This window comes from Ambystoma mexicanum, chromosome 7q (assembly GCF_040938575.1).
Source record: "Ambystoma mexicanum isolate Mex_15411 chromosome 7q, UKY_AmexF1_1, whole genome shotgun sequence".
Classification (NCBI taxonomy): Eukaryota; Metazoa; Chordata; class Amphibia; order Caudata; family Ambystomatidae; genus Ambystoma; species Ambystoma mexicanum.
In genome coordinates this window covers 1,034,780,244-1,034,801,450 of record NC_090941.1, presented here as the reverse complement: position 1 = coordinate 1,034,801,450, position 21,207 = coordinate 1,034,780,244, and the positions used below count along the sequence as shown (strand labels likewise).

At 47.5% G+C, this 21,207-nt stretch overlaps 1 protein-coding gene across 2 annotated transcripts in view; it reads left to right on the top strand.

Annotated features, from left to right (window-relative positions):
• NUP98 (nucleoporin 98 and 96 precursor) overlaps positions 1-21,207 on the top strand; it is a 2,071,147-nt gene that overhangs the window by 667,730 nt on the left and 1,382,210 nt on the right. For both annotated transcript variants that reach the window (XM_069640340.1, XM_069640339.1), the window contains exon 13: positions 14,035-14,168. In XM_069640340.1, coding sequence (XP_069496441.1) covers positions 14,035-14,168 — 134 coding nt within the window. The remainder of the gene's footprint in view (positions 1-14,034; positions 14,169-21,207) is intronic.

Sequence of the window (21,207 nt, the reverse complement as noted above, 5' to 3'; positions counted from 1 at the left end):
AGGGGTGGGTGGTGGTTCTTCTTACCCAGGAAGCCCCCTTCAGTAGTCGTGTGTGCTTGCAGAGGTCTTGGGTAAACACACCACGACATAGTCTGGCATACCCCCCCCCCCCCCACTCCCCGCCCCCGGGTGTGTACCTTTTGCATTCTTCCACCGATGACAAATTGACAAACAAGAAAACCTCCACTCAAGTCCTTGACCATCCTGACAAAACCAGGCCAGAAAGCCTTTTCTCAATCCCAGCCTCAGACTTCAAACTCCAAACTTTTTCATGCTTCAAGGATTTCGGAGTACGCAGAGGAATGACTGGTCGCCCAGAAGCAGAGGATGTTGTGCACGTTTTCTGTCCCCCCCCTTCTCCACTGCCCACACCTCTGACGCCAAGAAGCAGTGACGTTGGGGGAACACTGCTCACCTTTAGGGTTGCAGGGGGTATGGGGGGGGGGGTGTTGGCTCTGTTCCAGGACACCTGCAAGTGCCTTTTCAGCAACCCGTGGATCCCATTTGTAGTCTCCACTGGATTCAGCCTTTCTCTGCCTCTACCATCCTCTCTATCAGATCAGATCCCTGGCTATTTTACGGGAGGTCCTTTCGCTCTTGAAGATGCAGGAAATAGAACCGGTTCCTCTTGTAGACAGGGATTTTGGTTACTATTCCAGGATTTTTGTGATGCCCAAGAACAACCTGGCTGGCCTGCGGATGGTCCTGGAAGTAGCATTTCTAAACTTGTCTTTACAGCTGGATCGCTTCAAGATGATTACTTGCGCGCACATAGCAGTGTGTGTGTGCAGGGGACTGGATGTGTTCCCTGGACCTCAAGTATGCGTACCTGCATGTACCCATATATACACTGCATTGAAGGTTTCTGCGGTTCACGTTTGTCGTACCACTTCAGTGCAAAGTGCTGCCCTTCAGCCTGAACTCTGCCCCTCCTGTCTTCGTGAAGGTGACGAATGCAGTGGCGGGCCTTCTCTGCTTGGAGGGCTATCATGTATACCCTTAGGACTACTGGTTGATGAGGGCGGGGTCACCCTAAGGGGTGGTGCACTCCTGCCAGATATTGGCGGATACATTTCATCAGCTGGGGTTTTCCCCTCAACCACAGGAAATCGCAGTTATGCCTGTCTCGGGATCTGGGCACGTTGGAACACTACCATTCAGCGGGTGTTCACCCACACCCAATAGGCTCATGTCACCACACAAGGTGGTGTGGCACTTTCTAGCCAACTCTACCACCTTGGCATGGTGGTTCCAGCACATTCTGGGCTTGATGGCCTCTTGTGTGCTGACTGTATAGCACACCCATCTCAAGATGAGGCGCCTCCAGCTCCATCTTGCGGCCAATTGGGATCAGGGGGACGGGGTTTCAGTTGGACAGGATACCTATACCAGTGCTCCTTTTGCCAGATTTTTGCTGGTTGCTGATGGATGGCAATGTTTCAGTGGAGCCCCCTACACCCAACCAGATCCTACCCTGGTGGCGACGACTGACTCCTCACTTTTGGGCTGGGGGGCTATTCTAGAAGGCTTTGCACTTCATGGAGCATGGTCCAGGATGGGAGCTCTCCTACATATCAATCTGCTTAAGCCCTGGCCCTCAGGGTATTTCTGCCCCTGATCAGGGACAAGTCTAGTCTGGTCAGGACAGACAATTCTACTGCAATGTTTTACCTGAACAAGCAGGGTGGCACCCCCTCCCCTCCCCTGCATGGAGGTGGTTTCGATCTGGGAATGGGCCCTTGCGTAGAGGATTTGGATTTCCGCAGTCCACCTGCCGGGGGACGGCAATGCAGAAGCATCTCCCCTGAATGGCAAGTGCCCCCAGTTTTCCTCATGGGCAGGTCGGGAGTCACTGGGAGACGCCTTCCAGATCTGTTGGCACAGCTGCAGGTGTTGCACGTTCCTGCCAAACCCTCCAGCTGACCCTCTGCAAGGTACAGGCTTTTGTGGACTGCAGCCTCATCTTGGTTGCCCCCCCCCCCCACTGGCCTTCGAGACCCTGGTTTTCGTATCTGCTGCCGTTGTGCTCACAGGGTCCCGTCCATCTTCCTATCCCCCGCAAGAGGGTTCCTGACTCAGCAAGGCGGGGCCGTGAAACATTAGGACCCGGCAAACTGGCCATGGCGGCCTGGTTCCTGATCCACTGAGGCTTCAGCATGCTCAATTTTCAGATGATACTGGGACGTCATTCAGCAGACCAGGAGACCCATGACTTGGTCCCAGTATAAATGCAAATGGACCAGGTTCTGCCATTGGGCTCGCTCTGGATCATGTACTACCTTTTTCAGCACACCTGCCTCATTCTGGAGTTCTGGTGGATACTTGCTGCTTTTATTTGGCAGCCATCAGGGCTTATAAGAATTCCCCACAGCATGTGTTCAACAGCCAACCCACTGGTTGAGGCCACCCTTAAGGGGTTGTCTGTTTTTCCTCCGGTGCATAGGCTGCATCCGGTCTGGGATCCCAATGTGCTTCTTGCAAATTTGCAACACAAGCCTTTCGAGCCGATGGACGCTGTGAACATCCGCTTGGTGACGTTACATACTGTTTTATTGGTGGCTCTCACCTCTGCGGGCAGGGTTAGTGAGCTACAGAAGTTGTCCCAAAAAGGTCATCTTGCGTACTCACCCAAACATCTTACCCAGGTGGTCTCTCTGTTCGATCTGAATCGAGCTATCTGCCTGCCAATGTTATTACCGCACCCACAGTTTGAGGCAGAGAGGCCCTACATTCCTTGGTCCTCAAGAGGGTTCGTAAGTTTTCTCTCTGACGAGATCCTTTAGGAAGTCTGAGGCATTGTTTGACTTTTGGGGGCTCCTCCCCCAGCTCTCAGGAGTCCAAGGCTTCCATCACCCGTTCAATGGTGCAGGCCCTTTCAGAGGCCTACATGGCTAAGGGGATTCATGCCCATGCAGTCAGAGCGAAGGCCACATCCGTCACATTTCAGAGACCTGCTTCTTGGGATGTCATTAGCAAGGCGGCTACTTGGGCCACTCCGGCCTTCTGTAAGCACTATTTGCTGGACACCAGCTCGAGGTGAGATGCAGAGTTTGGTCAGGTGGTTCTGAGGAACCTTTTTGCTTCATCCTAGGTATTGTCACAGCTCCATCTAAGTTCTATTCTTGGGGAAATCACCCACAAGGATGGAGGAAAGGGTATGGAACTTATGAGTAATTAAAGTTACTCACTTTAGTGACTTGAGTACTCATAGTCCCCTTTCCTCCATACGTCCCACCCGCCTTCCCCCGCTAGATTGCCAATGGCTTATAGGTAACATGAGTAGCCAGGAATCTAAGCATCCTTTGTGTTCAAAGGGGACTAAGTTGTGGTGCCGCAGGCTGCGCCCCCGCATCCTATACTAAATTTAAAGGGGAAGCAAATTGTTTTGCTGCCAAAGGTTTAGTACCGTCCCCATGTTAGGGCTCGCCCTAAAGGGTGGAGGAAAGGGGACTATGGACTGAGTACTCTAGTCACTACAGTGAGTAACTTTATTCTATATAATTCCTTGTCTCCAAAAATGATTTAAGCATGCACCCTGTGTTAGATCTGTGCCCTGCAAACATGTATGTCAAACAACAAAAATTCAGGATGACACTATGTTGTAATCCCACTACTAAAGCAAGAGGATTACATTGCAACATTGGCTATGAAAGATGCATACTTTCAAATGTCAATGTTTCCAGCACACAGGAAGATGCCTAAGGTTCAAAGTAGGAACAACTCCCTATCAATTCAAAGTCCTACCCATTCGGCAAATCAGCCCCCAGGGTATTCCCAAAAGTGCTTGCAGTGGTGGCAGCACACCTGTGCAGACAGTCAATTCCAGTGAACCCTTATCTCGATGACTGGTTAATAATGGGAGACACGCCACAAGCTTGTCAACGGAACACCCACGAAACAACAAATCTACTTTTTCAACTAGTCTTCTCTATCAGCGAGAAGTCTCGTTTCGAGTCGGGTAAAAGTTTCTTGGAGCACTAATTCGAATAGAAAACTGAGGGCACAAAACATGCTCTTCCAGATTTCAGAATATGTAGCCAGTCGTCTGATAACCGTACGAAGGTCATGAGCCTTTTCGCAATGTCTTCATGTATTTACCTAGTGTCACTTGCTCAGCTACATACGCATTCTATGCAAGAGTGGCTAGCACAACAATGGTTGCATGCAAGCAGTCTGTGGGGCGATCTAGTGGTGGTTTCGCGTTCCCTCATTCAATCTCTGCAGTGGTGGACAAAAGAGAACCTTTTAAGGAAAATTCGTTCATCACTCCCGCAGTAGAAGCCACTCTTAACAGACGCATCTCTATCCGGGTCGGTGTACATTTTCTCCATCACTCCGCGCACGGGGTGTGGATGCAGACAATGTTAAAGAAGCATATCAACCTGTTGGAACTATTTACGGTGTTCAGAGCTTTACAAGCTCTTCAACACCAGCTAGCAGGCAAGACTGTTTTAGTCCTAACCGACAGCACCACATGAATGTGCTAGATCATCAAACAGGGAGGGACTCACTCTGCAGGTCTTTCCAAACTAGTCCAGAACATATGGTTTTGGGTGCTAAAACACATCACCTTCCTTCCTGTCGCATGTTCCAGGGGAACACAACTGTATAGTGCACAAGTGGCAAACACCACGTATGGACATGATGATCCACAAGATGCGGCAGGAACAAGTCACAACGTGTCCTGCTAACATCAACGTGGGAACGCCAGCCATGGTTTTCACACCTGCTTAAGAAGTCTTTGTACACCAGTCAAAGTTTCGTGCCCTTGCAACTTGCTATCCCAGCATTAAGGGACAACACTCCATCCAAGTCCTCAAACACTGAACTTGTCAGCTTGACTCCTGAAGTCATACAGTTTGGACATTTTAAACTTGCCACAAAGATATATGGCCATCCTAAAACGAGCATTTAACCAAACACAAGACACTGCTATTTCAACTAATCGAAAAGCTTTGTAATTTGGCACCGAACACGCAGCATCAACCCCATCGACTGCTCACCTTCACATGTAGTGAACCATTTGCTTTACCTTTTAGACTGTGGATTAGTCTTTAATTCCCTTTCAGTTCATTTAGCAGCTCTTTCAGTTTACAACACTTTGCCGAGCAAAGTGTCATGGTGGAAGGTACCAGTGGTTAAAGCATTTATGGAAGGGATTAAGAGGCTACACCCCCAAGTTCAAATACAACTCTTGGATGGGACTTGTATGTTGTACTTTCTAAACTCATGGTGTGCCCCTTTAGAGCCAATGCTTAAAACCAGTCTTGAGCATCTCACTTACAATACTGCATTTCTTGTGGCCATTACATCGCTAAGAAGGCGGGCAACTGCAAGCCCTCTCAGTTCAAGATCCTTCAGAACACATACACGTTTTTCTCCTAAATGTATCTCAAAGGTCCATGTCAACCAATCTATAGAAATTCCAGATTTCTCCCAGTACCGAACTAATTAAGCAGAAAAAAGCCTCTTGTTAAAGCGGATTCTCAGGAATGTGCTAATTTATCTCTACCTTAGAGACCCCCAGCTCTTTTGCTGGACTCTAGTACTTTTTCACTTTTACCTGGAGAGAGTGAGACCCTTTTCCCCACTCTCGTATTTTAATGTGATTTTAACTCTTTTGGATTTGGAGTCTGACAAACTCCATAGGCATCTTTTTACATTGTAGCACACAGCACCTTCAGTGTAGTCCTACAGGGAAGTCTTTCAGATTTCCCCAAAGGTTTAAACACCTTTCTCTTCGATAACTGTTTTCAAGAGCAGTAAAGTGAAATTGACTTTACTTGCATTTGTAACTTTTTAGACCCAGCACACTCTTACAATAGGGTGCTGGAGGGGTTACCTAGTATCCCCTTTGTCTAACTTCTCATGTAAAATGTTTGTGTTACCCCTTCTACAATGAATGGCTTGTGGCAGTGGTTTACTTTTTACTACCGTGGTTTGTCTTTACCACGGTCTGCATTCGCAGCTGCAGTAAACCACCCTTGGGTGCCATTTTTGTCAAAATGGCCATCACCATTTCTCTGTGGAAAGGTCCTTCTTGAGATTTACTCTGCGCGCCAAACCAGGTTTGGTCCCTTTGTTCATTTTGTTTTTGGCGGGATTCAACAGTGAAGCCTGCCTCTGGCTCCAGGGTGTCTGGTGGGGGCAGGAAGTGAGGGGGGTGCCCGACTCCCTGTGTTTAGTCTCCTAGGAGACAGGAATGCACTCCTAGGTGATTGGCTGGCTGTACGGCAAGGACAGCCACCCCGCTGGGCGATTGGCAGCCAGGCTGGAATGAATGGGAGAAACCTACATAAAAGGCCAGGCTTTTTGGCTTGGAAGGCAGTCGACCACTGGACGAAGGAATCCAAAGAACAACTTGAAGAAGACACCTGCTGCAACTCCTGGACTGTTGGTTTGCCCGATGAAGCCCTGCTGCTTTGCTGAAACTCCACTTTCGTTTCGACTAGAGAAGCCCTGCAAGGAGGACTTCTCCCCTTGAGTTGGTTGGACCAATCAACTCCAAAGTAAGTCACCTGGACTTACTCTTGAAGCTGGTTGCACTTCCACTGCAGTTGCTGCTGGAAACAAAGAGCCAGGGAGAGGAACACCAGTTCATGTGCGTTGCTTTTAAGCTGGCCAAGAGCTCCAGGAAGATCCTCCGGACTCCCAGGAAGCAGGACTGACCGAGCCTGAGCCACCTCCACGGAGTGCTGGACCCCAGATGCAAGTAAAGCCCATCTTGATAGCCAGAAACCGCAGTGGCGCTATTTGCGGTAGACGCGAGGAGCTGAAACACCTAAATGCCACTTGTTGGAAGATTGCCGGTTGCTGTCGGTAACCCTTCCATTGCAGTGCAGGGGTCCCCAGAACTCCTCCCTCTTGTACCCACAACTGAGGCCCAGGAACACCTGGATCTGCAGAGCTGCACAGGAACAGAAGTCATCTGCCACCCTTTTCTTCTAACCTAAGTTACTGTACAGTCTAAGAACTTCTCTCTTGTTGTAGATTTGCTTCTACTCTTCACAAGCCTAACAGCTTGTGGCCCAGACTTCTAAAACATAGTTCAAAGGCTTTTATTAGTTGCCTGCAAGAAGTTCTTCAGTCACATAGACTTTTGTCCACTGACTTTGGCTTAGCCTGTTTCACTGAAGGACTCTTCTCTCCTCTGACATTGGGGAGCGCTGAAAAGTATTTGACTGCTTAAGAATGTTTGATCTCTTGTTTGTTCTAATAACCTTTTATTTGTATTTGGTTTATTTATAAAGCGCAACCAGGCCCAGGGGCATACGGGCGCATAAGTTTTTTGACCATGTTACATAAGAGTACAGTTACATTAGCAAGCAGTAGGCAACAGTTGCAATAGTTGCGGTTACAAATAAATACATACATTGGTATTACAGGTACAAGCATACATGTTGCAATTAAGGCGGTGGGCCGATGGTGAGACAGACAGTAATATTATTTACAATATGTACAGTGGGTAGGCAGTAAATCTAAGCTCTAGGATGTTAAGCTGTTAATGTGTCCAGGTCATGAAGCCAACGTTTGGTGTTGCGTTTAAATAGGTTGAAGGAGGTTACAGACCTGATTGGAACAGGTAGTGTGTTCCATAGCTTTGAGGCTTGTACAGGGAAACTAACTCCTCCCGAGTTATGGAGTTTGAATCTTGGTATAGACATAGTGTTAACTTGAGCTGTTCTAAGTGGTCTTGTAGATGTGTGTGGGGTAAGTTGGTTAGAGATGTAGGATGGTGTGAGGTTAGCCCTGGCTTTGTGGGTAAGGGCAAGAGTTTTGAGGGATATTCTGTGCTCTATCGGGAGCCAATGCAGATTACGTCTAGTCTGAGATATGCATTTTCTTACGGATGTTGAGGGCTGCCCTAATGGCGTTATTTTGAGTTACTTGCAGTTTGTGAATATTTTTGGGGCTAGTGCCTAAGTAGAGGGCATTACAATAATCTACTTTGGACAAGACTAACGTTCTAGCAAGAGTAATGCAGTTGGGAGTGGAGATAAACGGCCTACATGCGGTAATAAGTTTAAATGTGTAGGCGGCTGAAGACGCTACTGCATTGGTTTGTTTGGTGAAGGATAATGTGGCATCGAGGTAGATACCAAGGGTTTTAGTATTAGAAACAGGGATGGGGTTACCATCAATAGTGAACGATTTGAAAGCAGTGTTTAGTTTTTTTTTTAGTTTAGCATGAGTACCAAGGATAATCAACTCAGTTTTTTTCGTCATTGAGACAAAGTCCATGGTGTGCCATCCACGCTTGTATTACTGCGTATATTTCATTGAGGGTTTTGCTATCAGTTTCATAGTCGCCAGAGATAGGAATGAGTATCTGGGTGTCATCCGCATAATTGGTATACGTGACACCCAGATAGTCAAGGATATCGAAAAGGGGCTTCGTAAATACATTTTAGAGCGTTGGGGACACGCAAGAGCCTTGCGGGACACCACACGGGACTGGTGAGGTTTCAGCCGAGTCAGTAGGAGAAAAGACCCTCATGGTTCTGTTAGCCAAGAAGGAGCTGATCCAGGCAGTGGCTGCGTTGGAAAAGTGAGCTGCAGATTTCAGGTGGTGGCAAAGCGTTTGGTGGTTGACCAAGTCAAAAGCTGCTGACAGATCAAGCAATAAGAGCAGTGCTAGTTTGCCATTGTCTTTTAAAATTTGAATCTGAGTAGTGAGATCTATTAGGGCAGTTTCCGTGCCATGTCTAGGTCGGAAGCCGGATTGCCTTAGTCCCAGAAGATTGTTTGTTTCTAGATAAGCCTGTATTTGCAGGTAGGTTTCTCTATCTAGTATCTTTAGTAAGAAGGGAACAGTTGTTATCGGCCTATAGTTAGACGGGTTGGCTGGGTCAAGAGTGGGTTTTTTGATTAGTGGGATGACCCAGGCATCTTGGTTATCAGGCACTACTCCCGTTTTGAAGGAGGCGTTGATAAGGTTAGTAATGAATGGTGCCAGTTCATGAGCTGCTGCTTTGATAATCGGAGCAGGACAAGCGTCGCCTTGGCAATTCGATGGTTTAAGTTTCCTAATGATGTTTTCTACTTCCCAAATTGAGAGGGGTGAGAAACTAAATGTTTTACAGGTTGGCTCAAAGGTAGGTGACTTGTTAGGAAGTTGTTTGTGATCGGGGTCAGCGAGTAATGGGTCTTTTTTCGCATTGATTTTAGATTGCAAATCGGCTATTTTATCTAGAAGTGCCTTCTGGATGTTGCTGCACCATAGTGCATCTGTGACACAATCAATAGGGGCAATCAGGGATTCTAATTCATTTAGAATCTTAAAGTTCTTTTGTGTTCGATTCCGCTTATTCGATCCTTTTGTTATAGGTGTCTTTTTTGGCAAGTATAATAGCTTGTTTATAGCTAGAAGTTGCTAGAATTCATTTTTATTTCCTGAAGGGCACTTTTTCCAATGTGCTTCTGCAGTTCTCTTAATTTTACGTAGTTCTCTATGATGCGGCGTGAACCATGTATTCAGGTGACGTTGTGGTTTAGGTTTCTGCAATTTTAGGGGGGCGTTGGTACTCGAGGCTTTCAGTATTGCCCGATTATAAATGTCTACTAAGACTGTGGGGTCGGAGGTGGCCACGTTGTCAAGAAGGGGAAGTAATAGCGGCCGGAGTTTATCTGGTGTAATGTCTTTCTTATTTCTAGTGCGGGTGGCTGGAGCGATTATAGGAGCAGGGTGTTGTCTGTTGGCTTTGATGGAAAAGGTTATTTTAGGATGATCCGACCAAATACATGGATCATTGGATAGAAGATCGATCGATCGAGCAGTTAAGATTGGTGAGCCAGTCCAATGTTCTTCCTTTGATATGTGTGGGCTCATGAATAATATGGGTATGACCCAAGTCTGATAGGGCGTTATCTAGATAACGGGCATTATTATTCGTGAAGTCATTAAAACGAAGGTTGAAGTCCCCTAGTAGGATAGTTTGTGAATTAGGTTTAGTGGATACAAGGGATACAATAGCCTCTATGAATGAGGAAATGGGTCCTGGTGGTCGGTAGATAAGGTGCACTGTTGCTGTGTGGTTAGGTGATAGTGGAAGTTTGATGGACAGGGATTCGGCAGAGGGAATTTGAGCATCCTGAACGACTCTAATGTCATAGGTGTTTCTGAAGATGAGAGCAAGTCCGCCTCCCTTCACTTGGTTGGTGTTTCTATCACATTTTATGATGGCAGTCATTTGGTATAGCAAAGGCCAGAGATGGTCCATATGCTGCATTAAGCCAGGTTTCCGTAAACTGCGAGGAGATCAAGCTTTTCATGAGTTATGACATCGGCGATGTCCAGTGCGTGGGCGGATAGGGACCTAGCATTCACCAAGGCTGCTTTAATGAATGTGTCTTTTCCAGGAGTTTTTTGTGATGGTAGAGATGGGCCATGTATGGTGATGGGGGCTAGCTTGCTGTCTAAATCAGCGGCCAGATTAGAGTATTGTTACTGCGCCGAAGTTTGTTGCTCTTGTGGGCGTGTGGTTGGGGGTTTTTGAATCGCAATCGTGCTCCTAGTCTGAAGTTTCTAATTGAGATGCTTGGGTGGTAAGAGCATGGTAAGGTTGGGGTGTAGTTAGTGATGTTGTAACAGGATAGGGATGAGCTATTCTAAAGCTTCAAGTATGGATGTTGTTTTAGTGGGGTGGTTCTAGAATTGAGTCTGAGGTTTCTATTAGTAATTGCGCAAGGTTGATTGGGAGTTGGTCTGGTAGCAAAGTGGCGTATCCAGAGTGCTGGACCATCCAAGTAAGGGTTGGCAGTGTCCATAGTAGTAGTCCACAAGGTGTGGGTAATAGCTAACTTAGGTGTGCTAGTGTGTGTGTGTGTGTGTGTGTGTTGGTTAGTATGCAGGTAGGGCTGGCCTGTCCAACGTCTAGTGTAAATGTACATTAGCTGGAGGAGTGTGGTCAGGCACCAATACATAGTGGAAGTAAGCTTAAGCCAGTGGGCAGGGATGGAGGACTCAGTGTGTAGTGAGTACTATGTCTGAATGCAAGGCTAGTGGCACAGGCAGTAAATAAGTTCAATAGAGAACACGTAGTTCAGGTTAGGCAGACTGGCAGGTGTGATGGCTAACCTTAATTTAAATACAAGAGGTGACACGAACGTGACCATATGTAACATCAGGTGACAACAGTTGACTACCAATACATAGAACGGCACATGAGTTATGTTAGATGTAAGTTGGCAGAGAGTGCGAGTGCGGCTAAGCATACAGGCAGCGAGCATATAGGCAATGATGGAAAAGTATTGCAGTAATTAAGCATAGCGCATGGAGACGGTTCAGGCAGTTATTGACGCTTAGTGGATTAATCTACAGAATGCAGTGGAGTATGGGTGCCGTGAGTGCTGGGCGAGCAGGGGAGTCACAAGAACAAAGTCGCATGCTTCTATGTCGCCAATGTAATCAACAGTTATGTGCACAGCCAGCCAGCAAGAGCAGTGAGGGTGCGCATGTAATGGAGACAATAGTGAGGACAGGGTCTGGCGGGATACATATAATTGTCGCGCATAAGTAATTACCAGCTATCAGTCATCACTATCATTGGGACGGCGGCAGAGCTGATGCGGGAGGTTGGCGCTTAGGCGGTGAGCAGTATCAGGGTACCCAGAAACTAGGAAGGCGCAGACGTGCAGGGCAATTGGGCGTTGGTAGATGCGCAGAGATTGGAGTGAGGGGGAGCGGGCAATTACAGTAGGGTGGATCATCAAGCACAGATACAATGTGCAGTGAGGCGCGGGTGCACAATAATGGCAATATGAAACTTACGGCGACCGTCTTATCAAAAGTCATTTGCAGTTCATTTACTCACGGGCCCCCTGAGCGAGGCTGAGTTCACCGTTGTAAAGGGTCAGGAATCCGGCAGGGGGTCTGGGCGAACGGCGAGGAAGGCTGGGACAGGCGAAGACAGGAATTGGACTTCTTGTCCTGGGCCTTGATGGGAGTGGGCCGGCTTCGCCTACCGGCTGGCGATAGGCTCTAGAAGAGGGCTCAATGGCCAATCCGAGCTCAGAACAGTCAGCTATGCCCAGTTAGGCACTGGGGCTCGTCAAGGTATGGCGGGCAGCCATCTTGGAGGTGCAAAAACCTTGTGGTAGCTAATGGTGGCAGTGGCAATCAAGCAGCTATTGGCATCAATATTACAGCATGCAGGCTGTGTGGGTATTCCTGCAGCCTGGCAAATCGATAGGTGCAATTAGCAGCAGTGAAAAACGATTCTTGCACAGGAAGAGGTCTTTACCGGAATTCAAGGACAACTCATCTCAGTGCTATTCTAAATGCTAACAGTAATATATCAATGGCCACAGTGTCCGTCACCTGAGGGTGTAGGAAATGTCTGTGTCATCCCCAGTGGGTGTTTGTTGATTTAAAAACTGTGTATTTTGGAGGCATTTGCGTTTAAATATTATATTGCTCCCTTCTAAAGAAGGCTTATTCAAATGACCGGTAAATTGTTTTATCAAGAAACCTTGAGTACAAGTTTTTTTGAGTACTTGTCACTGTGAATCTCTGTGTACCACTCTACAGCTCACATTGACCCCTCTAGACATAAACCTGGCTGCTCTACCACACTACCAACCTGTGTAGGTCAGATTTCTACCAAAGTGTGGTCCTATTGCCAGGAGGTTGAGGTTGTTGTAGTGCACCCAAAGGGTATTACCCCAAATCTTTACCTAACACCTGCATACATTAGATGTAAGAAGAGCTGTAATGTCCTATCTAAATTAAACAAATCCACTGAGGATAACTGATCAGTTCTTTGTTTCCATTGCCACTGCAAGAGAAGGGCATCCTGTCTTGAAGTCGGCCATTTCAAAATGGATTGTCAAATGCTCCCAAATATTCTCTGTCCAAGAAAACTTCACTCGTGGCACAGGGGCTACTATAGCATTTATTGCAAATGTACCTATCATTTGCAACGCAGCTACTTGGAGTTCAGTTCACACCTTCACACAATACTAATGATTGGATACACATTCAAGAGGAGATTCCTAGGTGGGGCAAGTGGTGGGTAAGACCTCTTTTTGCCGCTGTACCTTGAAACCATCTACTCCAGTTACTGCAGGGACTCCAAATGTCGACTAACCCCCCCCCCCGCCCCCGCCTAGAAGCTTCCCTTTATCCCATTGCAAGGATAGACATTCATATTGGATAAGCAGAAGCTGATAGTAGCTCCTGGTAACCAGTGTACAGGAGCTACTTCGCCATAAGATATACAGATCATTTTGTCCAGAAGTGATTACCCCTTATGCCTCAAATGTCATAGATGTCCCTGAGTGTATTTATAGATTGTCCCAAACACGCACAGCAAATTCACATTTGTGTTTGTTAGCATCATCTTGTCTGATTGCTGTTGGTATCAAGCTAACCAGGCTCTTCAAGGCTGTAACAAAGAACTAAATGGCTCCCATCTCCCCTCAGTTTCGAACCCTGTGTTTACTGAATCGGCTGCTTCCTTAGGCCTCACCAGGCCAATCTGTCTGAGCGATCCCCTTGTCAGCTAGGACTTTGCCTGGAAGTGCTCATGAGTACCTTTTAGCCCTGCCGCTTTTCAACCTTCATCTTTACAATGTGGACACTAGCTGTTGTACAGCGCTCATCTGTTCTCTAGCAAGGTCTGCATTTTATACAATAAAAAAAGTAACAAATATGCTTCCCAATTCACAAGCTGAATGGGAGACCCATACGTTATCCCACAAAGAACAGCTTGACTGCAAGGGTGCAATGTGGCAGCAGGGACAATAGACTCCCAATGAACAGGTAGAACTCCTTTTTTGGAGAAGCTCAACGGTGCCAGTGAGGACTGCTGTTACCCTGTATGGGTTTACATCCTGATTGGTATTCAGTCTTTTTATGGCAGGAGTTGGTGAATAGACCTTCTCTGAAGGAACCCAATTGAGGAGACGGTCTATATTGGTGACTTGTTTTTTTTTGTACATTTGGATTTGCTTTAAGATTGGCAACGTGTTTTGAAGACTTGTTACATTTTCAAGTAAGAATGGGTCATTAACTTACTTTTTCCACGGGTCTAGGTTTGACTGATCCAAATGCTGCAGCTGCACAGCAGGCTGTTCTCCAACAACAGATAAACACCTTGGCTTACTCACCATTTGGTGACTCCCCCCTATTTAGAAATCCAATGTCTGATCCAAAGAAAAAGGAGGAGGTGAGTTGAAGATGTAATGATTGTGTACTGTGCTTCACTCTAAAATGTATGATGCACTGTTGTTGCTCATTGAATTTTTGACATTTCAAATAGGTGGTGTTGGCACCCATGTACTGTTTTCATCCAAGTTAATATTATTTTCCTTATTCCCCCTTCTATCGCCTGTTTTATTACATTGGTATTAAAATGGCTCTGCTTCTAAACTGGACCCAAGAGAAATCCTTGTCTTGAGTGAGCCCTAAAACATTTTCTTTTAATCTAGTTCACTGATTTTGCTTTCTAGTCCACCCTAATTCGAAACCTCCCTAGGAAGACAATTCTGTTATGCTCTCCTTAGAGACCCTCAAGTCCCTCAGTCAACCAAAAGAGTAACCAGTGTTTTCCTGGACAAGTAGGCTTTACCAATTGGCTCTGAGCAATGGTGGCAGCAATAATAGGTTTCAAGTGGCCAGGCATTTGCAATTGAATTACATTAACAGTAGCCTGTTTCCTGGCACAGAGCTCCTATGTGGTCCTCTAGTGTTAGTAATTCTGAGGGAGTGCCACACTTCAAATTTGTTTCCTAGAGTGGATGGATACAGATGTGACCTATGGCATTTGCCACAGTTTGGCCTGGGCATAGGGCTGTATAGACCAGATTTGGCAGGTGTGACCTATTTAGGGCTAAATCTACCCTGTTTGCCTGAGAAGGGTCGACTGTTGCAAGCCACTCCGCCCCTGCCCCATGATTGGGTAGCAATCAAAAATTTGAAAGATTGCAGTGTGTGCACTTTTCTCTCAATGTTCCTTTAAGATGAAGGGTTTCTGCTACTACACCTTGTCAAAATCTGCAGGATTAGTCCATACCAAAGAGGAATATGAAGCTCTGTTGCAGCACCTGGAGAACCATGTCGTAGGTGCTCAGTCTTCCTGGCCTGATAGTCACAGCTAGCTTACCAGCCTCCATGCCTGCTCTGCTCCCAGAAGACACCTTGCTGCTTGCCATCTGCGGCCTGGCACAGAGGAGGTAGCACCAGACACCCAAGAGTTTATACGTTATCTGCAGAGGCAGGAAAAGCAAGGCCTGAAAGGAGTTTAAGAAGCAAAAATGGGAAGCATAGTGTTGGGAGGAACTCCCCATATAGAACGAAGACAATAAACCACCCCTAGGTTGCAGGGTTTACCTTTGACTCTCCTAGTGGTAACTGCAGCAGAGCAGTTGACTAAATTTATGGGTGAGCAGGATGGCAATATTTGAGTGCAACATGCAGTGGTGCAAACAGGCAATTTCCACACATCTGTAAAATATTTGTGCTTAGTTGTTATGCAGAGTTAGTTACATGCAAGTACATTTAAGGTCATTTTAAGAGTGACAAGCAGACTACAATGTTGGACATAGCATTTTGTCAAAGATGGCCCCAAAATACCCACACAATGTCAAGAGTGTTTATTATACGTTGTTCAAATATGTGAAGATTTGTTGGTAGCATGCTCAACTATGGCGCATTAAGGGCTGTCCCTCTGGTCTCCAGTGTGCATCCCACTTTACCAACCCAGGTGTCGCTAGACTTCAGGTTGCAGTCTGGTTGTCCCTTCAGTCTATTTTGCCTAGGCAAACACCCTATTTGTCTGACTCTGGGGAATTTTATAGAGGTGCCTTTACCACCTCCAACTTCCCAGGATTCTCAAAGAGTCACTCTTATATCAGTCACTCTTGGACCGCCTGTGCCATAGTCACTCATTTACCCTCAGCTGCTTGATCTTCACACTTGTACTCTCGCTCTCTTGTCCCATCTCACTTTCTTGCTTCTGTTCCTAATATTCACTCTTTGCCTCTCTTCTCTGTAATACCTCTTTGCCCGCCTTGCTGTGTGGCCCAGCCCCCTTTTTTCAATCCACTGCAAACAACTGGTTTGCAACCAATACTTCACCATTAATATCTTCCTATACTTCAGCAGGCTCTATCACCTCCTTGCCAGTATCTTGGGCCACCTATTCTACTCCCCACCTCAGTCTGACGTCGTCCAATCTCCTTTGTGCTAGCTCAATTCTATATAGCCCAACCTTCCTTCTTCAATCATTCTTCCTGGCTACCATTGTTCACCCCTCCCTGTTGGCCAATCACTGGCTAAGCTTTCCTCGGGGGCAGGGTACACCGGTGCAATGATTTAAAACAATAAATATAAGACCCTCCCCCTTTTCAGCATGGTTTTGTTTAGTCTCTAATGGTCTCTGCTTGCTGCGAGTCAGAACATTTGTTTTCCTTGTAGTTTTCCTTTTCTGCTGGTGAATTTTTCAAATTCTGGTTTGCGGGGGGGGGGGGGGGGGGTGGGGTGCTTTCAATGCTCCCCTTGTTCCCCCACAGTCTCTTAACTCCCAGTTTTTCTGTTGCCCCACCAATCGCCTCAGATTTTTCTAAGTTTCTCATTTCTGTTTGGCAAGGAAATTCCCAGTCCATTCCCTGTCTGTTCTTAAATTTATTCTCCAGGCTCTAGTCTGCATTTTCTTGGATGCTGCCAGGTATACTGTGGGAGTGGTCATGAAACTTGGAGAATATTGAGCAGAAGATTTACTGGGTGCCATTGGGTGATGTTGACTCCAGTATACACTTTTTCACCACAACAGGGTGAGGGCGGAGTGCGATTTGAAGGTCTGTGTTCAACCCACACACTCATCACCCTGTCACAATTTGTAACTGTGGAGTCAGATATTTTTTCCTAGCCTTCTGTTGAGTGATTTGAAATCTATCCTAAAGATGATAGTTTCTGCTGATAGACTGAAGTCTCCATAGGTTGCAATGGCCGAGAAGCGGGACGATGGCAGGTGGATAGGTACAATTAGTCCCCGTACAATACACAAGAGAACACTAAACCGATATACTGAAAAAGGGTTTCGAAGGGATTGTGTCCTCCGACGTATTCCACATCTATGACGGGTTATGTCAACAGCTGTGCTGCTTTGGAATATTTTCGGCAGAGGGTGTCCTGCGCTGATCCGATGTCCCTCGAGGGCCTCCATCGAGGGTCAACATCACCACATGTTATATATAGAATGCACGACGCCCGTAGACTCGGTCCGTTTTTTCCGCAAACGTGTTTGCTTTGGAATCTCTGCGCGCTCGATTCTTCTCTTCGGACAATGTCTTCATCTTCCTCTACTACCCCGAGGTTGGGCTTTAAAAAATGTCGGGACTGCGGTTCGAAAATGTCCATCACAGACCTGCACGACATCGGCCTCTGGTGCCTCGGCAAAAGCCATGCCACCGACGACTGCGTGGACTGCGAGTCTGACGTCTAAGGCCTTGCGGGAGCGTAAGGGGAAATTTAAACAGACCATCCAGCTTATGGCGATTTTGCGATTTGCAAAAAAATCGCAAAATTTGCCATTTCCCGCAATTGCCGCTATAAATCATTAAATGAGCGCAAAAAAGACACGTTAGCTTAGTGTGTCTTTTTTCGCGTCATTTAATGATTTAGAGCGAACACAGCTGGCTGCTGATTGCAGCAGCTTGAGGGTTAACACCTCGGCTCTGCGTTGCAGGCCCAGGATTGGGGGAGGGGCACGCAGGCCTGGGAGATGCACAGCATTTGGCTGTGACCCCAGGCACCTCCAAGGCTCATTGAGTGCCCGAGCTGACAGTTGGTGAAGCTAGCCAGGTAAGCACTGGCCTGTCCACTCATCTGCCCCCAACTCAGAGCACCCAAAGAGGCCACTGGACTGTTTTCATTCCCGGTGCTCAACAGGAAAGTAAATTACTTTCCTGTCGAGCGCCGGAAAAGAAAGCATAAACTTAATGCTTCCTGACGCTCGTCTACAATTGGTATCATGCAGCCCAGCCTCAAGGCTGGGCTGCATAATACCAATTGAAGACTCTCGTAGCTGTATTAATTTCAAATTGCTTTACAATTGGTATCATGGACTGCATGATACCAATTGTAAAGCAATTTGAAAACGAATACAGCTACGAGCGTTTGTATCATGCAGCCCAGCCTTGAATCAAGGCTGGGCTGTATGACACCAATTACGCACATAATTGGGTGTTAAAATTTATGAAAGGCAAATGCCATTCGTCCTGTGCAATTTTGGTGGTTATGCAAAGCCAATTTAATGATATATGCACATTTCACCTTGATATGCGAATTTCTGATGACATCACATGCCATTGCATTTGTTAATGAGTTCCCTCCCCCACTTTAATTTGTAGGACTTGACCCCTGGTAGTGTTGTGATGTTTCATTTCTGTTTGTGGGTGTGTTTAGTCACCATGTGTGGGTGGCATAACCAAGGAATTATGACCACCCAAGAGAGTTCATTGTTTGGCTAGGTATTATGGGCTTGCAGTTACTGCCACTGCATTGCCCCTGTGTCTTGGCCTCATGGATTCCTTCCATGGAGAAGTGTAGAGTTGTTCCCCCCTCTCTCCTGGGGTCATAGGACAAGCGAAAAGCAAACCTATGGGCTTCAACCAGGGTTACACTTTTGAATTCAAGCCTATCTGTTTATTTGCTTTCCACTTGTCTGCTGGAAGTAGTGGCACAGCACCATTTCCTTGGAGCTCATCAGGCTGTATCCCCCTTCCCCCACCACAATCCAAAATGTTAGGCTGTGGTGACTCGACCTGGCTGTCCTACAGAGCGCAGCCAGACAGAACACATTTTGTTCCTCACTAACAAAAGCCTTGCAATTACTTGGTTTTAGGCTAAAAAAGATGTTAAATGATATATTTTTCAACGTTAGAAAATGCCGCAAAAAACGCAGTTGGGTGCCGCAATTTTTTTCTTTTTTGTGCCGCAATATTTTCCATTTCATGCCGCAATTTTCTGGAGGGTCTGTTTAAAGGTAGGTAGGGTGTCCAAACCCCGTAAATTGAAGTCTGCTGGGCTTTCGACCGATTTAGCTCTCTGCGTCGGCGAGAATCGAGGGGTTCTAGGTCTAGGAGTGGTTCCCGCCATTCCTCTGCCTCAAGGCATTCTAAAAAGTGCCGGCACTGGTCGCCTTCCCCGTCCTCGTTGGAGGACTACCCCGACAGACGGTTGACTTGTCCCACCAAGGCTTCGTCGCTGGCTGAATGGGATTCATTCCGCCAGCAGATGTTAGCGATTTTTGAGTCGCAAGGCCAAGTTCCGTCCATGCCTTTTGAAAGAAGCCGGAAGAGAACTGGCTTGTTCCACCACTCGCACGCCTTCGGGTTCTGGAGGTAGGCACGATCATCGGGAGCCGTCGTGGTCCCGATCGAACAAGGGAGATCGCCATAGCCATGCCGGGTCCAGATACCGGTCCTCGACGCCATCGAGACCGTCAACCTGTGAAGCCTTCGAAGAAGGCGTCGAAGCCATCAGCGCTGTGTCAGTCGAAGGATCCTCTCGGGGCTACGCCCTCGAAGAAGTAGTCTATGCCGTCGGCGCCTCTGTTGACGCAGATACCCTCGACGCCGTTTGTGGAGGATTTGCCAGAGTTGCCCCTGAGGGCTGTGGAACCTCTGAGGAAGGCTCTCAGTAAGTCTGTAAGGCCTATTTTTGAGCCCAGGTCTGCTCCACCTCCTAGATTTGATTTTTTCCAACCTTTGCAAGAAATTTTGGTGGTTGAGCTGTCTGATCAGGAGATGGGCTTGCCTGTGCATCCTGATGTCCCTGATGACCTTTTGTCTGGGCATAGTCAGATGGAGGAACTCCGTCAGTCATTGCAGGACACCAGTGGCCTTGACACCTCTCCGGAGCTGGAGTTTGGCCGGCCTGAACCGGGGGCACATGCTGAGTCTTCCTATAGGCTTCTCATGTTGAGGGTGACTGAGTACTTGGGGTGGTCTATCCCTCTCCCCCGTGCAGTTCGATCAGGATGACTTGACTGATATCCTGGATCAGGTTCCATCCACTGACCTGGTGTTGCCGTTTCACATGGCTTTGCAAAAGAGGGCGGTGGCGGCAGCGGCGGCTTGGACTGCTCCGTAGAGTCTGTCAGCAGTTAACATGTAATTCACAAAAAAATACCGCCCATCAAGTAGTGACCCCTGCTACTTATAGTCGCACCCTACTCCGGAGAGTTTGGTGGTGCAGGCGGCAACGGCCTCCTCGAACCAAGCTAACCATCCCTCCTGATAGGGATGACGAGCACTTCAATGGTTGGGCAAGGAAAGGATTTTCTGCTGGGAGTATGGCGTCTAAGTCTGCCAACTCCACTTGTGCCTTGGCAAAGTTTACACACACTCTGTGAAACTGTGCGTCTTTGGCGGCTGAGCATATTCCCGAGAGGGAAGAAAGGGATGGCTTTCTGGCCATTGTGCAAGATGGCAAGGATGCTATGTGCTAATCCCTTCAGTCGGGTTTGGACACGGCAGATGGTGTCAACCAGTCCATGGCTGCGAGCACCGTGGTACGCAGGTTTGCATGGTTGCGGAAGGCGGGTTTTGCCCCAAATGTGCAATCCCGTCTTCTGAACATGCCCTTTGATGGCGTTCATTTGTGTGGCAGCAAGGCTGACAAGAGCCTTGAGAGGTTTCAGACCTCCAAAGCTGCAGTGAAGTCTTTCAGCACTGCAGTACGGCAACCTCTGCCTTTTCGTCCTAGGGGACATCAATGGAGGGGAGGTTCCTTTCGCTACTACTCTTTTGGTAGAGCGAGAGGGGCTTCCAGTCAAAGGGATCAGCAAAAAAGTACTCATGGTGGTCGGGGAAATTGTGGTACCAAAGCTGCTCGGGCAGTTGCCTCTTTGCCATCAGGTGCTGCCGCAGCTGCTACATCTCAGTCATGAGACCATGTCCCATGGTTCGCCGGTTGGGGGCAGGCTAGCACAGCATCTCAGAGAATGGCGTGCCATTACTTCAGATGCTTGGGTTCTGGATACCATGGGCCACGGCTACTGCCTTCCCTTCCTGCAGCGGCCTCATGACAATCCACCGGGGAAGCTCTTTGAAGCGTCCGGATCCGCTCCTTGTGCTGGAAATCCTATCCCTGCTGGAGAAAGGTGCCAAAGAACTGGTGCCTGTGGTGGAGAGGAACAAGGGATGGTATTCCTCATATTTTTTGATTCCCAAGAAAGATGGAGGACTAAGACCCGTCATGGA